The 21,051-nt window shown below is 45.7% G+C and overlaps 1 protein-coding gene across 5 annotated transcripts in view; it reads left to right on the forward strand.

Annotated features, from left to right (window-relative positions):
* Positions 1-21,051, forward strand: part of LOC119160896 (uncharacterized) — a 493,888-nt gene that overhangs the window by 335,279 nt on the left and 137,558 nt on the right. For all 5 annotated transcript variants that reach the window (XM_037413166.2, XM_037413167.2, XM_075880528.1 and 2 more), the window contains 4 exons: positions 725-909; positions 4,970-5,068; positions 17,045-17,172; positions 18,107-18,253. In XM_037413166.2, the coding sequence (XP_037269063.1) occupies positions 725-909; positions 4,970-5,068; positions 17,045-17,172; positions 18,107-18,253 (559 nt within the window). The remainder of the gene's footprint in view (positions 1-724; positions 910-4,969; positions 5,069-17,044; positions 17,173-18,106; positions 18,254-21,051) is intronic.

Raw genomic sequence — 21,051 nt, forward strand, 5'->3', positions numbered from 1 at the left:
TGAATCTTTGCCAATGTGCGAAACGCTGTCTCAGGCAACGGAAAATAAAAGAAGCGGAAGCTTCTAGTAATACTATTTGAGGGAACTGCTTTCTAATGCCCCGTGTCATCACGGTTGCAATTTCTTTTTTTATATAATTTGCATGCTTTCTTTATTCACAGAAAAAGAATAAGCACGCAATGAATACGTTGTTGGAAGTAACATATACAGATGTAATTTCAGCTTTGTACATCTGCCTCATTGGTATTTTAATAATTAGGCGAGTAATTTTGGGTTACCCTTACAACTATGACAAAAATTTGTTGATAATGAACGAAACAGTTATTAGCGTCTACTTCGGCTTACAGGAAAAAAATATGCATTAGCTTTGCTCGTGTAACGCCGTTTCCCCGTTTCTCGTTTTTTTATACCGTGCTGAGTTTGGGACGCCCTTATATGGGACTTCTAACTTACAAGTTATAAAATGACTTGTGCAGGATGACTTATTAGTCAATCTTGCACAAGCCAAAGCGGGCCCTGTGTTTGCAAACCCTGCTTTACAACAACTTTAAAAGGGTACACACTATTGAATGTTCTCACCTTCTCTTTAGTTTATTTCTTTGTATATCTTTATTGTAAGGCTGCACCTTAACTAGAACGTCTACGCATTCAACAAGTAAAGCAAAGAAGTTTCAATAACTAAAATTAGGTTAGGCTTATTTTCTACTTTTCTTGTGTTTTTCAGAGCTACTGACGACGCCGTGAGGTTTTTTGTGTTCTTCAGGCAACTCGAACAGCTGTCAAGAATGACAAAACAGGAGGAAGAAATGGACATAATTCGATCTCTTAGATCAGCCGTAATAAACAGCACTTCCTCACTGATCACTTCTCCACGAGTCCTTCCCCACAAACTGAAAATTAAGAGCACAGGTAAGAATCCACAGCAGAACTAGCAGTGACATAATAAATCCTTACTTGGTTTATATTTGAAATTTTGCAGTGGTTAGCCTTATTTTTTTACGATACAGGGCAAGGCTTCAGAAGAATTAGGCAATAAACATGTCTCTTTTTTTTCATATCTCAAGTACTCTGCATACATTGCTATAAAATATATTGCTTACATATAATTCGTGACAGTAAAAAAAAACGCAGTGGTGCTCTCTTAACAAGGCCTGCTTATTACATGGAGCTCATGACTGTTGAAATCAATGTTACAGCTTAAAAATTCGCGTATGGCAGCCAACTTTAATGTCTTTTTTTCTGTATACTAACACTAGAGCTGCAATGAATATTCCTTCTCGTGTCTCGGTCATTCTTATTTCCCAATGTTCACAGTTGGCGAAATTTTATAGATGCTATGGCTAAAGCACACTGCGGACCACTGCTTTCCTCCAATCAAAGTGGAAGAAAAATAGCACTGAGATATTTTATATGCCTAACTTCGTGCTTAATATTCATACATAGCAGGTATTCTACCGTACATCTCGTAAAATGTCTACCATAGCTCTAAAATAGGCTAGATTAGGCGCAAATAATGAAGTAAATGGTGTGTTTTATTTTACTTACTCGGTCTACTTTACCGCTTGTTTTCTATGCAATCAGCGAAATGTGGATTTTTCAAGCGAACTAAAGAACGGACAGTGCTTTGTGGCAGGAGCTACCGTTTTTTTAGATACCAACGTTTCTGTAACACTTCCTCAGAATGCCATGGTAATAGTTCAAACACTGACAAGTCGACACTGACACTGTCGTTTGACTCCCCTGCCTGTGAAAAGCGTAGACTGGCCAGGATTCCAAGCTTCTGTATAGGCTCAGTGCGGGAACATTCAATCTATATCTGAAATAGAAAACCTTATTGCATCAGCCTTAACAACGCATACGTAACTTGTGAATGTGTCGCTACCAAGATCACAACTTGACGCACAATATGAATACCTTCGTGCAATTCGTTGCCGGGCAGAGAGGAAATACAGGAGGACGAAATCACCATCTGACCTATCTACAGCACGTCAAGCACAACGACATGTATTGTGACACCTCGATAAGCTCAATAGGCAACGGTGGACGGTATTTTGTGGCTCTCTTGATCCCACAAAACCCCTGTCTCGAATATGGGAAACTGTCCGAAGCCTTCAGGCGCCCACTCAACAGTTGTTTACTTTTCGATCTTTGACTCTAAAGCAAGGTCGACCTAAAGTAGAGGTTGCAGAAGATTACTGCCACTTACTCGTAGGTATGTCCTCCTCATCGATATCGCCTTCGTGTTTATCCTCACCGCCATCCAGCGACGATCGCCTCAACTTACCATTCACAATGCACGAACTCGACGCTGCGATTTTTGCGTCCCGACGGTCGTCCGCGCCAGGGCCTGACGGAATCACTTATTCGGCTCTGTATCACCTCAGCCAAGAAGCAAGGCAGGCTCTCTTGTCGTTGTACAACTCTACGTGGGAAACAGCGACAGTCCCAGAGAGTCGGAAGTGCAGCCGCATAGTGGCCTTACTGAAACCAGGCAAGTGTTCACACGAGTTGTCTTCTTATTGACCCATTGCCCTAGCCAGTTGCATCGGTAAGGTGATGGAGCGCATGGTGCTGGCGAGATTGGAATGGCTGCTGGAGAATAATGTCGGCTTACCAGATTTTGTAAATGGCTTCTGTAATGACGGTGTTGTAGCTCTAGTTTCTTCTGTTGAAAAGGAAAGACAACGTCGGAGATGGGTAGGGGCCATTTTCTTAGATATAAAGGGCCCATAGGATAGCGTCTACCATGAGGCCATTCTTGACGCACTTGAAGACATCGGCGTAGGTGGCTGACTACACACATGGATAGTGAGCTATCTCAGAGGACGTGCCATTTTTATGCCGACATCTGACGGTGACACAGCCAGGCACCTCGTAAGCCGTGGAGTACCGCAAGGCGCTGTCCTGAAAACCATGCTTTTTAATATAGCACTCATTGGCCTTGAAGCTGAGCTTCCCGACGTGGTCAGAAACAGTGCGTATGCGGACGACATATGCATATGGGCATCTGGAGCAACGCGACCGCAACTGCGAGCAAGGCTACAACAAGGCACATCAATAACATCTAAGTACTTACGTCTTCAGGGCCTGGAACTTTCAATAGCAAAATGTGCTGCATTGGCATTTACGAAGAAATCAATGTCGTGGTACCCAATCTTCGCTTACGGAGCTGTGATTCCCGCGGTCAAGCACCACCGCTATTTAGGGGTCGTCATTGATCGCAGCCTGTCCTGATCAAAGCATGTGACTGTGCTGCAAAACAAACTAATCAGTTTTGTGTATGTTCTTCGTGTTTTAGCAGGACTGAGATGGGGCTGTTCAGAGAAGTCTTCTGCAGTTATACAAGGCATTGTTTGTGGGCTGTATAAGGTAGAGCTCACCTGTGCTTTCCAGCATGCGGGTAACGTGCCTTCGTAATTTAGAGAGCCTTCAGGCACGAGCACTGAGAATATTCCTTGGCCTGCCACGGTGCACGTCAAACTCTGGCACTATAGAGGAGTCCCACACCTACCCTATACAGGTTTACACGTCCTGTGAGCCTCTTCGAGTGCACCTTTGTCTGCTGACCCGACATGCACAGCACCCGTTGTCTTCGCTACAAGTGGACCGACCAGGCTGTACCTATTCGCGATGCCTCGATACGCATAGGCACATGATCCCTTCCGGCTTTGCACCCTCCGTAATCCCTGCAGTGCCTCCAAGGACATTGACTAAACCGCTGGTGTGCCTTCACATACGTGGAATTTTGTATAAGTCGCGTGTTTCTTATATTGCCCTCAAGCAACTCACCTTGACACATTTAGATGACCAATACAGCGACTCTATGCACATTTACACCGATGGATCCATAACTTCATCCGCCTCAGCTGCAGCCTTCGTTGTCCTTCAACTCGGTGTTTCCCGAAAGTACAAATTAGATCATAGGTCATCTTCGACAGCTGCAGAACTTGTTGCTATACAAGAAGCCATATATTTTGCGAACGACCAAGCACCACGTAAATGGACAATTCTTTCTGATTCAAAATCAGCGCTTCAAGCTATCCATTCTTGCTCAAGAAGAGGCCAATTTTACGAGTTAGCATTAGCAATCATCCAAGCATTTGACCTAACAGACAGCAGCGGTCACTTGATTACACTCCAATGGATTCCTTGACACTGCGGCCTGGTTGGCAACGAAACAGCCGATAGCAAAGCAAGAGCGGCAATATACAACGCTCTTATGTACGTCAAAGTACCGTATTCGCAAAGTGACGTCAACACATTGTTGAGATCACTCATGCGCAAATTCGCTGCCACCTATTGGTCGCTACCAGATCACCGGAACAAGCGCCTGCGTGAAACAGACCCCGGTATGACTTTTCGTCTTCCAGACAAAATAAGCCGAAGACATGCTAATATCCTGCACCGAATTCACCTGGGCGTCGCCTTCACTCGCCACTACACCCACCTAATCGGCCGTGCGGACAGCCCGAATTCTGAACGCTGCCAAGTGCGCGAAACGAAAGCTCACATATTTTGTGACTGTGCATTATTCGTGGCGCAAAGAAAATTACTAACTGCAACGTTGGCAAGCATAGGTCGAACACCTTTAAGTGAAAGCCAGATATTGTCAGCAATTAAACAAAGGCTGTTCTAGACTTTATAAAAAGCACTGGACTAGAAACTAGACTGTAGGGTACTATGATAAGTGGCTACTGTACATACGCACTACCTCTTCTTGTCCCCATCATCACCCTTAATCCCTCTTTCCTTCCCTTTTCCTAATCTCCCGTGTAGAGTAGCAGGCTAGAGCAAACAAGCTCAGGCCGACCTCTCTGCCTTCTAATAAATTCTCACTCTTTCACACTGACAATTCAATATTGGCTTATCATGCTGTTTTAATTGTCGTAATATTTATCAGTACCTTGAAGTACAAAAAACAAGGCAGGTACGCGGAAGTGTATTTTAAACTTTGCCTGCTTCCTCGCAGAGATGTGCTTTGAAGACAAAACGAAGCTGGAAGAGACCCTGACGTGGCCAACGACTACTATTGGAAGAGTTGCAGTTCCTCGTGAGGCATGTATTCAGGGTAAGCCAGCGTTGTTTTCATTTTCTAAAGCAGTTTATGTCAAAATGTTCATGCCAAGAAGGTGTGCCAACACACAGTACAGATTGCCTAGGGACTCTGTGTTCAAGGTCAAGATATTTTGTAAGTGTAGTGGAGCATATGCACCAATGCGTATGCACCTTCGGAAGAAGACGAGAAGCCCCGCGCTCGGATTGTGCGAGTACCTGTGCCTCCTTTGCCAGCCTTGACGTATGGCGCTTTTCTGTTGCGACCTCAATACAAATGCTCTGATTCAATAACCCTCCTCCCATTCGGTAGAGGCTGCTGAGATCCCCAAGCAAACGTGCAGCTTTGCTCTCGCAAGTTGGCCAAAAGACCACCGCACAACATGACTGACGCCGTCACCAACCAGCCCACCCCTGCGCAGCCAGCACCACCGGCTGTCCCGTCTCTGTGCCCCTGCGCTACCCATCAACGGGACCCGCCCATCTTCAGCGGCAGTGGTGAGCAAGACGTAGAAGACTGGCTCTGCTTATAGGTACGCGTAAGCGCCAGAAACAAGTGGGACGACGATTCTAAGCTCACCTAGGTTACCTTTTACTTGGCTGACGTCGCTAAGCTTTGGTTCACCATCCGTGAAACCGCCATCGCCAACTGCTCTCACCGAAGCGTTCGGCTGACCAACGGTCCGCAAGCTCCGTGCTGAACAGCGTCTACACGACCAAGCACAGCAGCCTACAGTGACGTTTCCTAATTATATTAAAAATGTGCTAAACCTCTGCAGGCGTGTCAACCAATCTATGCCTGACACATTCTCAAGGGTATCGAGGATGGCGTATTCCAGGTGTTGGCGAAAAGCTCGACCACTGTGGCAGTCTTCGTAAACCTGTGCCAGAGCTTCGATAAAATGCGCTGTCAGCGTTTCATTGCCCGGCACAGTGTCCTACCACACGATATCACACGATATTGGCCGTCACAGGCGCAAAGGCCACCTTTGGCAAGGGACCCTCTCTAATCAGATTAAAGACTTTATCAGACAGGAAGTCGGCCGACAACTCTCCCTGCTGCCTCATAGTGACGCGCCCACCGCAAGCCTGCTTTCGACACTGCAGGAGGCCATACGCACCGACATTTGTGATGCGTCTAGTGGCTAAGGTACTTGGCTGTGACCCGCAGGTTACGGGATTGAATCCCGGCTGCGGCAGCTGCATTTCCGATGGAGGCGAAAATGTGGTAGGCCTGTGTGTTCAGATTTGGGTGCACGTTAAAGAACGCCAAGTGATCGAAATTTCTTGAGCCCTCCACTACAGCGTATCTCATAATCATATAGTAATTTTGGGACGTTAAACCTTACATCACCACAATAATCATCAGCCTGACAACACCCACCGCAGCACAAACGCCTTTCCTGTGTTCCGCCAGTAAACCAGGTTCTGTGCTTGCTGCTGCCAATTTCCACCCGCAAACTTCTTAATTTCATCTGCCCACCTAACCTTCTGTCTCCCCATAACCCAGTTTCCTTCTCTAGGAATCCAGTTAGTTCCCCTAATGACCCACATATCAATCAATTATTGAAAAGTGTGATGCCCTCCCTGCAGTTCCGGCCCCTTACCCATGTTCTTCCGTGCCATATTCTCTCTAGACTGCCCGCTACGGGCCACCTGCGCCAGCTTAGCTGTGTCCGTGGGGCACCCACCGCATCCGGGCTTCCTTTAAGCACCACCTCATCCCTCCTCACCTCCAGTTTTCAGGCCGCCGCCTCGCTCTTTTCGTCCATCTGATGCGTGGCGCATCCACGACAGCTGCCCTATCGGCTTCGCGTGTGGCATCGCTGGCCATATTGTACGCGTCTGCCCCCACCCTCCCACACCTATATACGCATCCTTCAAAACTAATACACGCCGCAACATGCTACCACATCTGCATCTGAACAGAGGCAATCTGACACCGATTACCGCTAATCAAGTGCTCGTTTACCATCCCCGCATCGCCGATTGCCATCGCCTATGCGTCATCGATCGCCTTCTGAGCAGGGAAACTATTCAGCGCAGTTCCGGAGGCACCAACTGCAACTTCTGCGTCATTCTCATGGCCTCTATTTTCGCCTGAAAACGTTATTGTTGTCTACGTTGTAGGAGTCTCCTCAGTAGCGCTTGTTGATACTGGGGCCGCCGTTTCTCTGATGAACGAAAAATTTCGTCGGAGAACCAAGAATGTGACCACATCTCTGTGTGACCTGGTGCTATCCACGGCAAACGCGCAACGCATTCATTCCTCCGCTGTATGTACGGTGCGCGTCGCCATCCTAGGTGTTCTGTACATGGTTCATTTTTACTTCTACCGTCTAGCTCTCATGACCTCATGCTAGATTCGAAATTCCTGTCACATCACGAAGCTATCATCAATTGTTCCTGCTCGGAAGTGTTCCTTGTGCCAACACGTGAATTTTCATCACCCGACAGTTCTCCTCGTCTTTGCAAACTAATCGTTTAGGACGATATCAACTTGCCTCCGGAAGCTTCACTCCCTATACCCTTTTTATGTGCTGCGCAGCCTGACACCATTGTGGTGTTTACGCCAACTCCAGTGTTTACTGAACGCAAGGACATCGTTCTTCCTTTCGCTGTTCTTTTAATTGCGCAGGGTTTAACCATAATGCTGGTTACCAACCACCGCAACCACCCCATTGGCTTATTCCATGGTGAAAAATTAGAATATGTGCATTCTGTGGATACTGTCGATGATCTTGATCTTACCGATGAAACCTCATTGTGGAAGATTTCCACGACCACTCTTCCGTCTGCGCCATCAAGTTCGTCAGCCTTCGACAATGGCATTAACGCAGACCCCCCCCCCTCTCATTGACGCCAACTTGTTGCTCTCCTTAGCAAGTTTCTTTCTTCTTTCGACTTTCAACAACTTTCTTTAGGCCACACCCCGATTATAGTCATACTATGGACACGGGCTTCCATTCGCCTTTGCGACAGCGTCCTTACCACGTTCCGCCGGAGAGCGCCGCGTCATTAGGGCGCATGTAGATTACATGTTTCAACTGGAATCATACACCCTTCCTAAAGCCCTTGGTCATCACTTGTGGTACTGGTTAAGAAAAAAGATGGCCACATTTGATTTTGCGTTTAATATTGCCACCTAAACAAGATCACAAAAAAGACGTCAACCTGCTAGCACGAATATTGGATGCTCTTGACTGTTTACAAGGCGTCGAGAACTATATATCCTTGAATTTGCGTTCCGGATAATGGCAGGTGCCAATGGCCGGATGTGATCACCCTAAAAGAGCCTTTATAAAGCCGGATGGTTTATATGAGTTCAATGTCAAGCCATTTTGACTCTGGAACTCACCTGTGACATTTGAGCGAACGAATGATACCATATTAAAATGCCACAATTAGAAGATTTGCTTTGGTGACCTGCACTATATCGTAGTCTTTTTATTATACTTCCGGATACACCTTGCTCATCTTCACGAAATTCTTACGTGTCTAACTTCTGCTGGCTAACACTTTCACACTGAGACGTTTCCTGCTACGCCACCGATTACCAAAGAGAGGGAAGACCACTTAACCCCTTGTCTTTTCGGTTCGTTCTTGGCTATGCGTCTCAATCACTTCTCACATACAGGGATTCGTGCTGGGGTCGCAAAGTGAGAGACGCTACTACCTGTTTCTGTTTACTGATTCATTTAATTAAATAGCAAGTGCAAATGGCGTACACACATACTGCCCGTGAACGACATCTGTTACACGAAATTGTAACACATCAGCAAATACTCGTGACACGCGAAAGAGGATACATAAGCGAAGTGTGACAATACAAGGATGCCTAAATACAGAGTAAACACATGACGACACAAATTATAAAGTCATTATTCAATAAAACCGCGCAATGTCTCGATTCGCCACCTCCCTTTCCGCAAAAATATTCTGAATAACGTGCATAAAGTCCGTCTCACGAAAGGTCCATGTTGACGGGGGCCTCGGAGCTGGTTGTTCGAGTCGGGGCTCAGGGCTTCTTCCTGGGGTCATTAGCCAATTCGTCACCGTCTTCATCGTCTCCGTCATCGTCGCCTACGTCATGCCTCTCAGTGATTTCTATCCTAGCCCTCTTTCGTAACACTCCATTCACTCGCCTCCTATCCCTAACTTTCATTCCTCATCGTACCGTCCTTGCCCCAGTCATCATCTCATCACCTCTCATCCTCCTTCACACGTGGCCGCTTTTCTCGGGTTCCGACTCTGCCCCACCGGGGCACCAAACCAATCGCCACAATCGACGCGGCATATTTCCTTGTCAGTCGGAGTGTATTATCTTCGGCGGCTGCCCCCGCGGCCCACACCTCTAGAAAACCCTCTCCCAAACAAGGCCGAGCAAGTAACAATGTCCAAACTCAAGCCTCAGCGAGAGAGAGATGGGCGAGCTGTCCCAAGACACTTTAATTACAGATGAACAATGGTCCCGATGCTTCCGGTACTTGATGAGCCGGTGTCCAGATCAAGTCTCAACGTTTCCATGCAGCTAGGTGCTTCCCGCGAAATTCTCCGTAGCCACCGCTTCTTCGTCATTCAACGCCGTGGCTGGCCATCCGCGCAGAACGCAGTAATGAGCCCTGGAGCCACAAAGGCTGACGAAAAATCAGACCGGACCCGGCACTGGCGCTGCGGCAGGGTCGCATTCCCCGAACCAACAAAGGTGCTCTGCTGCTCCCTCATGCCACAAATCTGAAGGGTGCGCACGGATTATTGCCACCGTACACTGTCACACTGTCTGTAGACCACAAGGCGCCGCCCGGTCCTCGTGTTTGCGCGGGGGGGCCCGTGAGAACAGCAGAAATAATCCTTCCAGGTACTCCACTCCAGAATGCCCATTCGTTACACCGAAGGTTTTCTTTTTCTTTTTTTTAATGCGTGGGTTTTAAGAAATGAGCGTCAACATCTTGAAAGGACCGGGTTCAGTCCGTGTTGGCGGGGACGTCACAATCCCTTCACCTTGCAGAAGAATTTACCCAGCGGGGAAATTCACACACGAGGAATGCGGGCGCATAGCGCCTTCGGGTTGCGCAGCGAAATGGAGACATTGCGGCAGTCCTAGGAATACGGTAAGCGAACACAGCACACTTGTGACTCAGCCCTGGTGACAGCACGTCGCTGAGAGGAACCAATCTGTGATTGTTGCTGAATCATCACCCTCCGCGAAGCAGTTTGATTCCGTGTTTCTACAACGCACAACACACTAGAAACCTTCAAAATCACCGCAGAAACTCGTGGATGACGCGTGGGCAAAACGCACACTGCTCACAGCTGCTCGTCAGGTGGTTTGGCACTTAACGTTCAGTCAAGTGTACGGAAAGTTCACTACCATGCGAGCACATCACACACTTTGCCTGCAGTGCCACTCTCAGCAAAATCGAACAGAGAATACACACATTTCAATACGCTTTCATTCCACACAGGCACAAAATTTTAAGGCCTTATCGAACATTTCAAACCAAACGAAAAGCGGGATGGCGTTACAACATAGGTCATAGAGGCAGCAACACTGAATTACCCTCGCATACCATCTCCTGCCCGGCCTCTGCTGCACCTGTCGGTGAGGGAAAGGGACCTTTAACGCGAATTGCGTGTTCGGATTGGCTGAGAACGTAGCGTATAGGCTGTCCAGTGCAACTGTGACATTGGGCATTGTACATCAATACCGATCACGACAACCCTGCCTCCTAACGAGGCGCGACACTTCCGTGCGGGGAGACGCCGTGAAACCATTTCAATTTGAACTTTCACCTCGCCTTGTCGATACCGGGGCTGCTTCATCTCTTCCCACAAGCCAGCCCTCCCCGCCTCCTATCGAGGCGCGACACTATTGTGTAGGGAAAACGCCGTAGCTTGTCTGTTATCTTTACTTGTCTCAATATGCCACATACCTTCCCGCAAAGCTCGTTTAAATAAAGGAGGTGAAGTTCGTCTCACAGAATGTCCATGTAGTCGGGGCCTTGGAGTTGGCTGCTCGAGTCGGGGCCGAAGATTGGTTCTTGGCGTCGGGGTCTGATCTGTCCTTTTCGTCGCTGTGTACTTCTTTTTCTCCCCTCAGAATTACTCTTTTCGCCTTTCTCCTTGTTTGACACGTGGCCGCTTTTCTCGTGTTCCGACTCTGCCCTACCGGGGCACCAAACCAATCGCTACTATCGACGCGGCATATTTTCTTGTCAGTCAGAGTGTATCATCTTCGGTGGCCGCCCCCGCGGCTCACACCAGTAGAAACCCTCTCCCAAACAAAGCCGAGCAAGTAACAATGTACAAACTCAAGCCTCAGAGATAGAGAGATGGGCTAGCTGTCCCAAGACACTTTAATTACGGAAGAACAATAGTCCCGATGCTTCCGGTACTTGATGAGCCGGTGTCCAGACCAAGTCTCAACGTTTCCAAGCAGCTCGGTGTCTCCCGCAAAATTCTCCGTAGCCACCGCTTCTTCGTCATTCAACGCCACGGGTAGCCATCCGCACAGAACGCAGTAATGAGCCCTGGAGCCACGGAAGCTGACGGAAAGTCAGACCGGACCCGGCACAGGCACTGTGGCAGGGTTGCATTCCCGGAACCAACAAAAGGGGCTCTGCTGCTCCCCTATGCCACAAATCTGAAGGGTGCGCGAGGATTATTGCCACCGTGCACTGTCACACTGTCTGTAGACCACAAGGCGCCGCCCGGTCCTCGTGTTTGCACGGGGGGGGGGGGGGCGTAAGAACAGTAGGTACTCCACTCCGCAATGCCCATTGGTTACACCGAAGGTTTTCTTTTCCTTTTTTTAAGCATCTTGAAAGAACCGGGGTTCAGTCCGTGTTTGCGGGGACGTCACAACACTAATAAGTTCCACTTCGCAGCACGCAGTTTATACATCTTGGGACATGTCATCTCAAAAGACGGTGTTTTTCTGGATCCCGATAAGCTTCGAGCAGTCGAGGAATTCCCAAAGCCCATAACGCTGAAAGCCCTCAGAAATGTTGTTTGTCACTGCTCATACTTTTGTCGCTTTGTGCGAAACTTCGCGTCCATAATCGCACCTCTGACGATTCTGCTTGCCACCAGCAAAAATATAACCATATGATGACCTGCATGTGACGACGCATTTCACTATCAGCGCTGCCTGTTAACCTCCCCACCTGTGCTTCGTCATTATGACCGCACTTCTCACACAGAAATTCACACCGATGCAAGTGGCGTTGGTCTTGATATACTTCTGGTCAAAGACAGCACAACAGTAAGGCACCCAAGCGGAATACGTAGTCGCTTATACTCCCAAAAAAGCTGCATTAAGTTACTCACTCACAGAGAAAGAGTGTTTGACGAAAAATTCGGCGTTGATGAAGTTTCGCCCGTACCTTTATGGCTGTATTTTTAACATGGGGACAGCCCACCACGCTCTTTGTTGGCTTTTTACCTTGAAAGACCTGTCGAGACGGCTGGGTCGTTGGGCACTTTGATTGTAAGAATGCGATATTCGTGTCGTATATTGCTCCAGTCACAAGCAAGTCATGTGCCGATGCACTGTCCAGCTCACCAGTAACACCGGATATCGCTTGTATGTCGCCCTTGTTAACACCATGTCACCACTAGACACTACTGACATGCTTTCGGAGTACCTTAAAGATCCACACCTTGCCACGTCACTCGACTACCTTACCGATCCATTGGCTGTCCCTTCCATGAGAGCGAAACGCCGTCACGCAGCCCACTGTTCTGTGTCAGACAACAATCTGTACCGGCGTAACCACATGCCAGGTGGTCGAAAGTGGCTCCTTGCGGTCTCTTGTCATAATCGCTCTGAGATCTGCATGAATTTTCATGCATATCGCTTAATGGCTCACGCCGTTGAACTGAATACCTACGAAAGGCTGCGTCAGCGATATACTGGTGAGGAATGTATCGCTTTGTGCAGAAATATGTTGAGTCTTGCACTACATGCCAATAAAACAAGACACCGCCGCGACACCTTTCTGGCATGTTAGAGTCACTGCCTTGCTTGGCTCGCCCATTTGACCGCGTGGGTATCGACCTCTACGGCTCCCTACCCCATAGTAGAGTTTGGGAAACTTCAGTTCCCGGGATAGATCGGCGGATCTAATATGAAGTGAAACTTTGAATTCTTACATTTTTCCTCACAGCACTAGCTTATTGACTTTTTGCGTATGAGTTTCTGCCATTCGTTGCTCAAGTATAGGGGAATTACAGACATTCTCTGGTAATGAAATTGTACTTTGCCAACTTCTTCCAGATCTTGTACAATGCCTGGGTGTGCACACTCAATTAGGTCTACTTCGGTTTTATTTTGCCATTAGGACATTTCCACCTCTACTTATTGTTGGACAATTTTTTGTAGAAGGTCTTCGAGATTTCTAAATTATTAGGTGCTCTCCACGCCATCAGTGCCTTTTCTCGGCATTTCTAACATAAATGCCATTACTCCACTCTGCAAGAAAGTTTATCAATACGCGTGATGTAGCCGAGAGGAGGCGTAGCGTGTGAAGAATAGAGCATGCTATAAAGAACGAAGAAAGCCTCAAAACAGTGAAGGCAAAACTGTGCTTGGGCAAGACTTGGATGAGGGAGTTTCGATCCACAAAGGCAAGGTCACACTCAATGTAGATGTAGTAGTAGAAGTAGCATAATGGTTCTAGAAAGGCCTGTACAGCAGCCGAGACAGCGAATATGATAAGTTAACACGCACTTGCAGACAATGGGAATCTGACGTGCCACCAGAAATGACAGGAAAACTAAAGAAAGCCATGGAAGGTAGGCAAGGAGGAAAATCCACTGGTGAGAATGTGTTGACGCCAAACTTGTGGAAAGACGGTGAAGAGCGCATGTTAGAAAAACTGGCCACCCTCTATACAAAATGCCTTATGACGGGAAAGTTACCAGATTGTTTGAAGACTGCTACCATCGTCTTACTTGAAGGGAAAGAGATATGTAGAACTGAGAACGCCACAGGCTGATCACTTTACTTTGCGTTGTTTCCGAGCTATTTTCAAACACCATTATTATTAGAATGAAGGAGGTATTATTGTTGAACCAATCTAAGAACCTAGCAGGATTTCATGCAGGCTGCTCAACAATAGACCATAATCGATTAATCAACGTTTTTCTGCTATTTCTAAGACACAGAGGAGCGGGAAATGAAAGCTGTCTTCTGACAGCTTGACAAGCCCGCTTACCTCATAGCGAGAGCTCACGGCATCACAGTAACAGTTACAATTAGAAAATTATTTCAAAACAGATGCAGAAGAAAAAAAGCCACATGATTTTGAAAACGCAAAGTCACTTGGAAACATGTATTTCAACAACCGACTAATGAAAAGACCAACAAGTGAAAAAAACTAAAATACACATATCCATAACCTTTAGCGTTTACAAATTTCAAGCGTAACTTGCTTTATATACAACAAAAGACATCAAGATTAGTTAATGTGTATCTATTACCATGCGAAGGTGAGCCATGGAACAAGCGTTGCACTGAAGAGTTTAAACGCGTGGCCGGTACCATCCTCGTCTCCTCTTTTATTGTCGCATAACTGCATAATTTATTGGCACTCAAAATCTCAAGCATTTTATATTCTCTTTTGTTTCGAATTTAAAGCGGACACTTGGAGTACTGCGATCCAGCTGATGAATGGTGATAGATGTCTTTAAAAAGTCAGGAGAGGCATAGGCTGGGCCACCTAAACCTGCTGGTTTTTATAATAAAGTTTTATTCTCCTCCTCCAAAAAGTACATGGTAAGTAACCTAATCAACGCTTCTTGAATCTTATGTATTTTTGAATGTTAGAAAATGTCGTCGTGCCCCAGGCCGCTACGCAGTAGTTCAAATTGTAGCAGAACAGTGAATTGTAAATAATTTCTCAAGCCTGGAGAGAAGGTGTTTCAGTTGACCAACTATTCTGCCAAGGCGAAAACACTTCTGGATTGCTGCATGAGCACGGTTTTTTCTGGCACACATACTATCAATGAGGTCATGGACATATGCGCGGAATAAAAGCAACTCGTATGCACAGCCTTTAGAGATTACTGGAAGGCATTTGATTAGGTCAAGATATCAGCAGTCATGTAGAGTCTATGAAATCAGGGCATCAACGAAGCATATATAAGCTTACTGAAAAACATTTACAGTGGATCTACGGTCACCATAAGTCTCTATAAAGAAAGCAACAAAATCGCTACATAAAAGGGTATAAGGCAGGGAGGCACGATCTGTCGAATAGCATTCACCACATGTTCACTGAAGGTTTTCAGGGTCCTAGATTTGGGAGACGTAATGATAACAGGTAATGGCGAATATTTTATTGACCTGCGATTCGCAGATGACATTGCGTTGATGAGTAACTCAAGGATCAGGTTACAATCATGATTACTCAAAGGTACACGGAAAGCAGGAGAGTAGGTTTGAAAATATTATCAATAAAACGAAAGTAATGTGTAAATACTTGACAGAAAGCAACGCTTTGCGTATAGACCACGAGACACTAAAAGGTAAAATGAAATACATCTACTTAGGACAGGTAGTAACTACGGATCCGAACTATGAAACTGAAATAACTACAATATTCTGATAGGCGTGAAACAAATTCAGCAAGCATTCCTAAGTCATGAATGGTAGTCTACCATTATCCCTCTAGACGAAGGTACATAAGAGAGAAATCTTGCCGGTACTTACCTACGGAGCAGAAACCTGGAGGCTTACAAAGTGGGTTCAGCTCATATTGAGGACGAAGCAGCGAGCAACGGAGAAGAAATTGATAGGTGTAACCTTAAGAGCTTGGAAGAGAGCAGAGTCGATCAGATTAAAACGAGCGTTAGGAATATCATATTTAAAATCAAGAAAAAGAAATTACCATGGGCAAGGCTCGTGACAAGGAGGCAAAATAATCGGTGGTCACTAAAGGTAACTGGCTAATTTTCAAGAGAAGGCAAACGCTTAAGTGGGAGACAGAAAATTAGATGGACCGATTACATTAACAAGAGAAAGCAGAGGACCAGGTTGATTGGCCAAAAAGGGAGACGTTTGTTGCCCAACAGGCCTATACAGTTGGCATAGTCAGGCTGATAATATATGTATAATAATGAGATCTAACAGAGAATAATGCCAACGAATGTATAGGGGAAATTATTAGACTGAATCGTAAGCTACATGTTAACAAACAAATGTGGATGAAAGGATAACATCTTGCCGTGGACAGAAACAGATTTCTGCTCACGATGTCTACCGGTTACGCTGACTTTTACCTATTTGTTTATAATTGTCACCATGATGTCAGCAATATATCCGGGTAGTTGTCTGAAGTGCACGGGAACCTTGAAAACACACTATTCTTATCATTTCACAATCACAGAAAGTGTTCATATAAGACAGGGTTACCAAACACGCGGCCAACTGGCCGGTTGCTGTCCGTGTCTTCGCAAGAAATGAATATTTGCGACTGTACTAAGCACAGAACTCAGTTTATTTTCTCACCTATTCAAAATATTAACATTTCATTCGAGTAAGCTACCGTGACAAAACTGGTTTGAAGCATTTTTTTTCGTCATGCACCCAATGTGGTCACTACGAGTTTGAACATAACTTCAATATGTAAAGTGAATGTTTCAAAGCCAGAGTGCAGTTTTAGGTCACAGTGGAAATCACCATCGATATGCGTTCTGAAACCCGATGATTAATGGTGAAGTTAAGTGACATGTCGTTCCAACTTTACCCATGCCCCCTCCCCGCTTCCACCATCTTTACTGCAACGGCTGCTTGGGCAAGTTGGTTCATGATTAAGATAATTTTACTAGCGCAAAATGTTTCGAAATGTTCAATCTTTTTCGCGCTTGCAAATTTATTTTGAAATTCACTGTACCGGATCTTGTGGGGCAAAATATCATGACGCTTGCCCTCCAGCTGAGATGACTTGGAGCCACTGATGTAAGAGTTCACTTTCATATATTTTTATAGGTGATGGTCAACCCGTCGTACGGCGCTGTGAAGGCAACTTCACGACAGGGGCCCACTGGGGGAATATCCAAGGAATATGTGAGCGCACTCCATCTCAAACAACCGTAGACCTCCGCAACCTCTCTATGGCAAGTTGTGGTCGTATCACTTCACCACTCCATGCTGTTCGGTTGAAATGTTCATTTATTATTTTTTTGAAATTCTGAATTCATCACGCAGTTAAGAACTCTCAAAAATCAACTTACTTGCTACCTAAACTATTTGTTCTAGGCCTAATAAATTTTGTTTGACCAGATGCATATAGTGTCACGTAACCTAAAAGCCGAATATATAAGTATTTACCTTATTCTGAATTTTAATTACACACAGAATTTTTGTAATGTGTAAATTGTTACATGAATTTGTGGTGTGATTACTGAAGATATTATCATCATCATCATCATAATCCTGACTACGTCCACTGCAGGACAAAGGCCTCTCCCATGTTCCGCCAGTTAACCAGGTCCTGTGCTTGCTGCTGCCAATTTATACCCGCAAACTTCTTAATCTCATCTGCCCACCTAACCTTCTGTCTCCCCCTAACCCGCTTTCCTTCTCTGGGAATCCAGTTAGTTACCCTTAACGGCTGGGGTAACTAACTGGATTTCCAGAGAAGCAGCGATGGCGCAGTTGTAAGAGCATCCGCCTTGATGCAAAAGGTTCGTGGTTCAAATCCCTGTGCCGCGCAGCTCCCAACCGGATAAAAAAAATCCGCGTGGTGATGGAACTGCATTACAAGGCCTGGGGGGTAGCCTCACCGGCAACCACCGCCGGGAACGCACTCCCTCACCAGAGAAGAATTCGCCACCCTGGTGCAGTATCTGGCCACTACCTCCCACATGCATACGTCAAATAACTGAAGATATACTCATTCTAAATATTTATGTGTTCTTTTAATAATCTTTCCTAACAGATGCAACTAGGCAATAGGTTCCTACAGTGTCGGAGACAATGACAAAGAGGCAATTATTTTAATGAGGATATTTTCGAAATTCGTGGAATCACCATCTATTTCAAAACCAGGCAATGGTCACCAACACGACCATCGCTCCTACTGCTGAACGCCTCCGAGAGCTCACTGCGGACAGTGATAACCTCGGTGCCCAGGATGTGCTGTATGTGGCAACGACCCTGGAGAACATAGTATCCGCTGGTACTATCGAAATACAGGTAAGCAAATGCTTATATTCAAAACTGTAGCTGTTTCCCGCACAATTTTTGTAACCCACTTTGACTCATTGCTGCAGTATGGAAAACTCCAAGGCTATCCTGGCCCATAGTACATCCGCTTGTAACAAAAGATGATTTTGTAAACTCTTATTTTTTGGTTGCATTTCCATGTCAATTCTGAAATGCTTGCACTGTAGGAGTAAGAATCTGTGCCGCAGAGTCCGATGCCACGGTCTCTTCGAATAGCTGTCGAAGTAGTCATCTGCGTGGCAATCGGCACTCTTTGGAAGACTCCTGTTCAATCTGTACATTTTAAAGCTGGAATTTCTTCGCAGATGTAACGGCAAACCTGAAGTCTGCATAAATATATTATTTTTTCCCAAAGAGATGCCTTTCCTTTATAGTACCATATTTCTAAATTTTCTTGCTTATAGTAAAGTGCAAGTTAGAAGAGACAGTATTAAATTATGGCCTACTTTTAGACCGCAAATTTACATAGGTTTTAATAAGGTATGTGCTTCACTATGCGAAAATGCTGTGGCGCTTAGCATTTTGAATATTTATACTAATAATAACATGAACGATGCCATCAATTATGACGTTTTGCACCACTATGCAAGAAATATCTTTTGCAGCTTAAAGGGACAGTAAATATTACAAATGGAAATTTAATACAATATATGTACCAAGTCATCTACATATCATAGCATGCCTAAGATGCAATCGACTGACGAGAATAAAGCTCATTCACGCTGTGTTAATGCTATCGTAAGGTAAAGTTCTCCGCTAACGGCTTTTAAAGGGAAGATAATTAGCTCGTCGATACAAAATGTTAACGTATGAGGTTTCGGAAGGCCAGCAAAACCTAAAAAAATTTGGAGCTTTCCACATGGCACACGTTCGTTTTGAAGAATTTACTAAATATACCTGCGTAATGAGCATCACATATACAGTGGTTCTCAAGCCCATATAACTAGGTTATTTTTTACCTATGTATTGGTGCTCACTAAAGCGGGTGGATGTTGACAAATGAATTAGCGAAGTCACAAAATTCACTCAGCTCATACACCAAGTGATCAAGTGTCTCCGATGAGAAATATAGGAATAGGTACCACAAAAATGCGCTTTATAGAAAGGTTTTTCTCTTGATAATTGTAGGTGGAGGAGAAAGATTGTTTTTTGCAATGAAAATATTGAGGTATGAATGAGTCCACCACTAATATGTTTTGTGGAAAGCAATCACAACTATCAGGATAGCGATCACGCAACTGTTTCTTTGTGAGCATGCTTCAAAGAGCATCCTCATGTGTCTGGAGAATATCTTCAAATAAGTGGACAAGGCTTCACTTCAAAATAGGTTTTGAAACATAGGAGATACACATGAATATACATAGTTGCGAAATTCAAATAACCCTCACGACACTTTCAGCGTTGACTGCTTGTGACTATCAGCACTGCTTCATGCTCAGCATTACACCAGCAGCCCCGCCGCGGTGGCCTAGTGGCTAAGGTACTCGGCTGCTGACCCGCAGGTCGCGGGTTCGATTTCCGGCTTCGACGGCTGCATTTCCGATGGAGGCGGAATTGTTGTAGGCCCATGTGCTCAGATTTGGGTGCACGTTAAAGAACCCCAGGTGGTCGAAATTTCCGGAGCCCTCCACTACGGCGTCTCTCATAATTATATGGTGGTTTTCGGACGTTAAATCCCACATATCAATCAATAAAATCAGTTTCCCAGAACTATCCTGCAATAACATCATATTACGACTGGCAATCACCCTCCAGCTTCCATACGGTTGCGTAGATACGCCGAATGAGAGCGGAATGTATTTGATCATCAGGTGCAACAAATACTTGCCACAAACATCAGAAGCCCGTCTTCCAGCCTGTGGGCAGCGCATGTTCCTCTAGTCTATAGAAATTACGGCAAACTCTGAATTTGTGTCGACTACCGTGGGCTGGACAAAGACGCTCCACCGGACTCCTACACACTGCCACGCATTGACGATACAAATGACGCCGTACAAAATACGAGGTTTCTTCCTCTCTAGACTTGAAAGCATGGTGTTGGCAGATCAATGTGGTGAAAGAATATAAGTGTAAGACGGCCTTGCGAACACCATCTGCGTTGTACGAGTTTAACCAGATGCAGTTTGGTGGGTGTACAAACGGCCACAAGCACCTTTCAGCGTGCCATGAACACTGTATTTCACACACTGATAGACCGCGCCTGCGTCGTTTATCTCGCCGACATTCTAGTCATCGCAGGAACGGAAAAACAACATCTACAAAATCTGGACACAATTTTGCAGAGGCTGCATACCACCAGTTTTAAACTTGACCATGAGAAGTGCCAGTTTGTGTTGACGACAATGTGTTATCTCGGTTATCAGATATTTCATATTGTCGTACGACTATTGCTTGAATGCATAGACGCCGTCGGCGAATACCATGCACAAACTTTGTCAAAAAAGCTCCGGGTATTTCTAGGATTGGCGTCAAACTTGCGCAAGTTTGTATTGAGCTTTGCGTTGACTACTACTCCTATCACGAACTTACTGAGAAAAGGTGCTCACTTTCAATGAAGTACTTACCAGAACAACGTTCTCGATACCCTCAAAGACAAGTTTACACATACCCCGTGCTCTGCCTTTTTGATTAAGATTGATTTACAGAAGTCCAAACTGATGCGAACCAGATTGACCTAGGGGCGGTTTTACATCAGTGTGACACAAGTGGGCGTGGGCACGTCATCTGTAACGCCAGTCAAAAACTATCAGACACCAAATGGCATTATC

This window comes from Rhipicephalus microplus, chromosome X (genome assembly GCF_043290135.1).
Source record: "Rhipicephalus microplus isolate Deutch F79 chromosome X, USDA_Rmic, whole genome shotgun sequence".
NCBI lineage: Eukaryota > Metazoa > Arthropoda > Arachnida > Ixodida > Ixodidae > Rhipicephalus > Rhipicephalus microplus.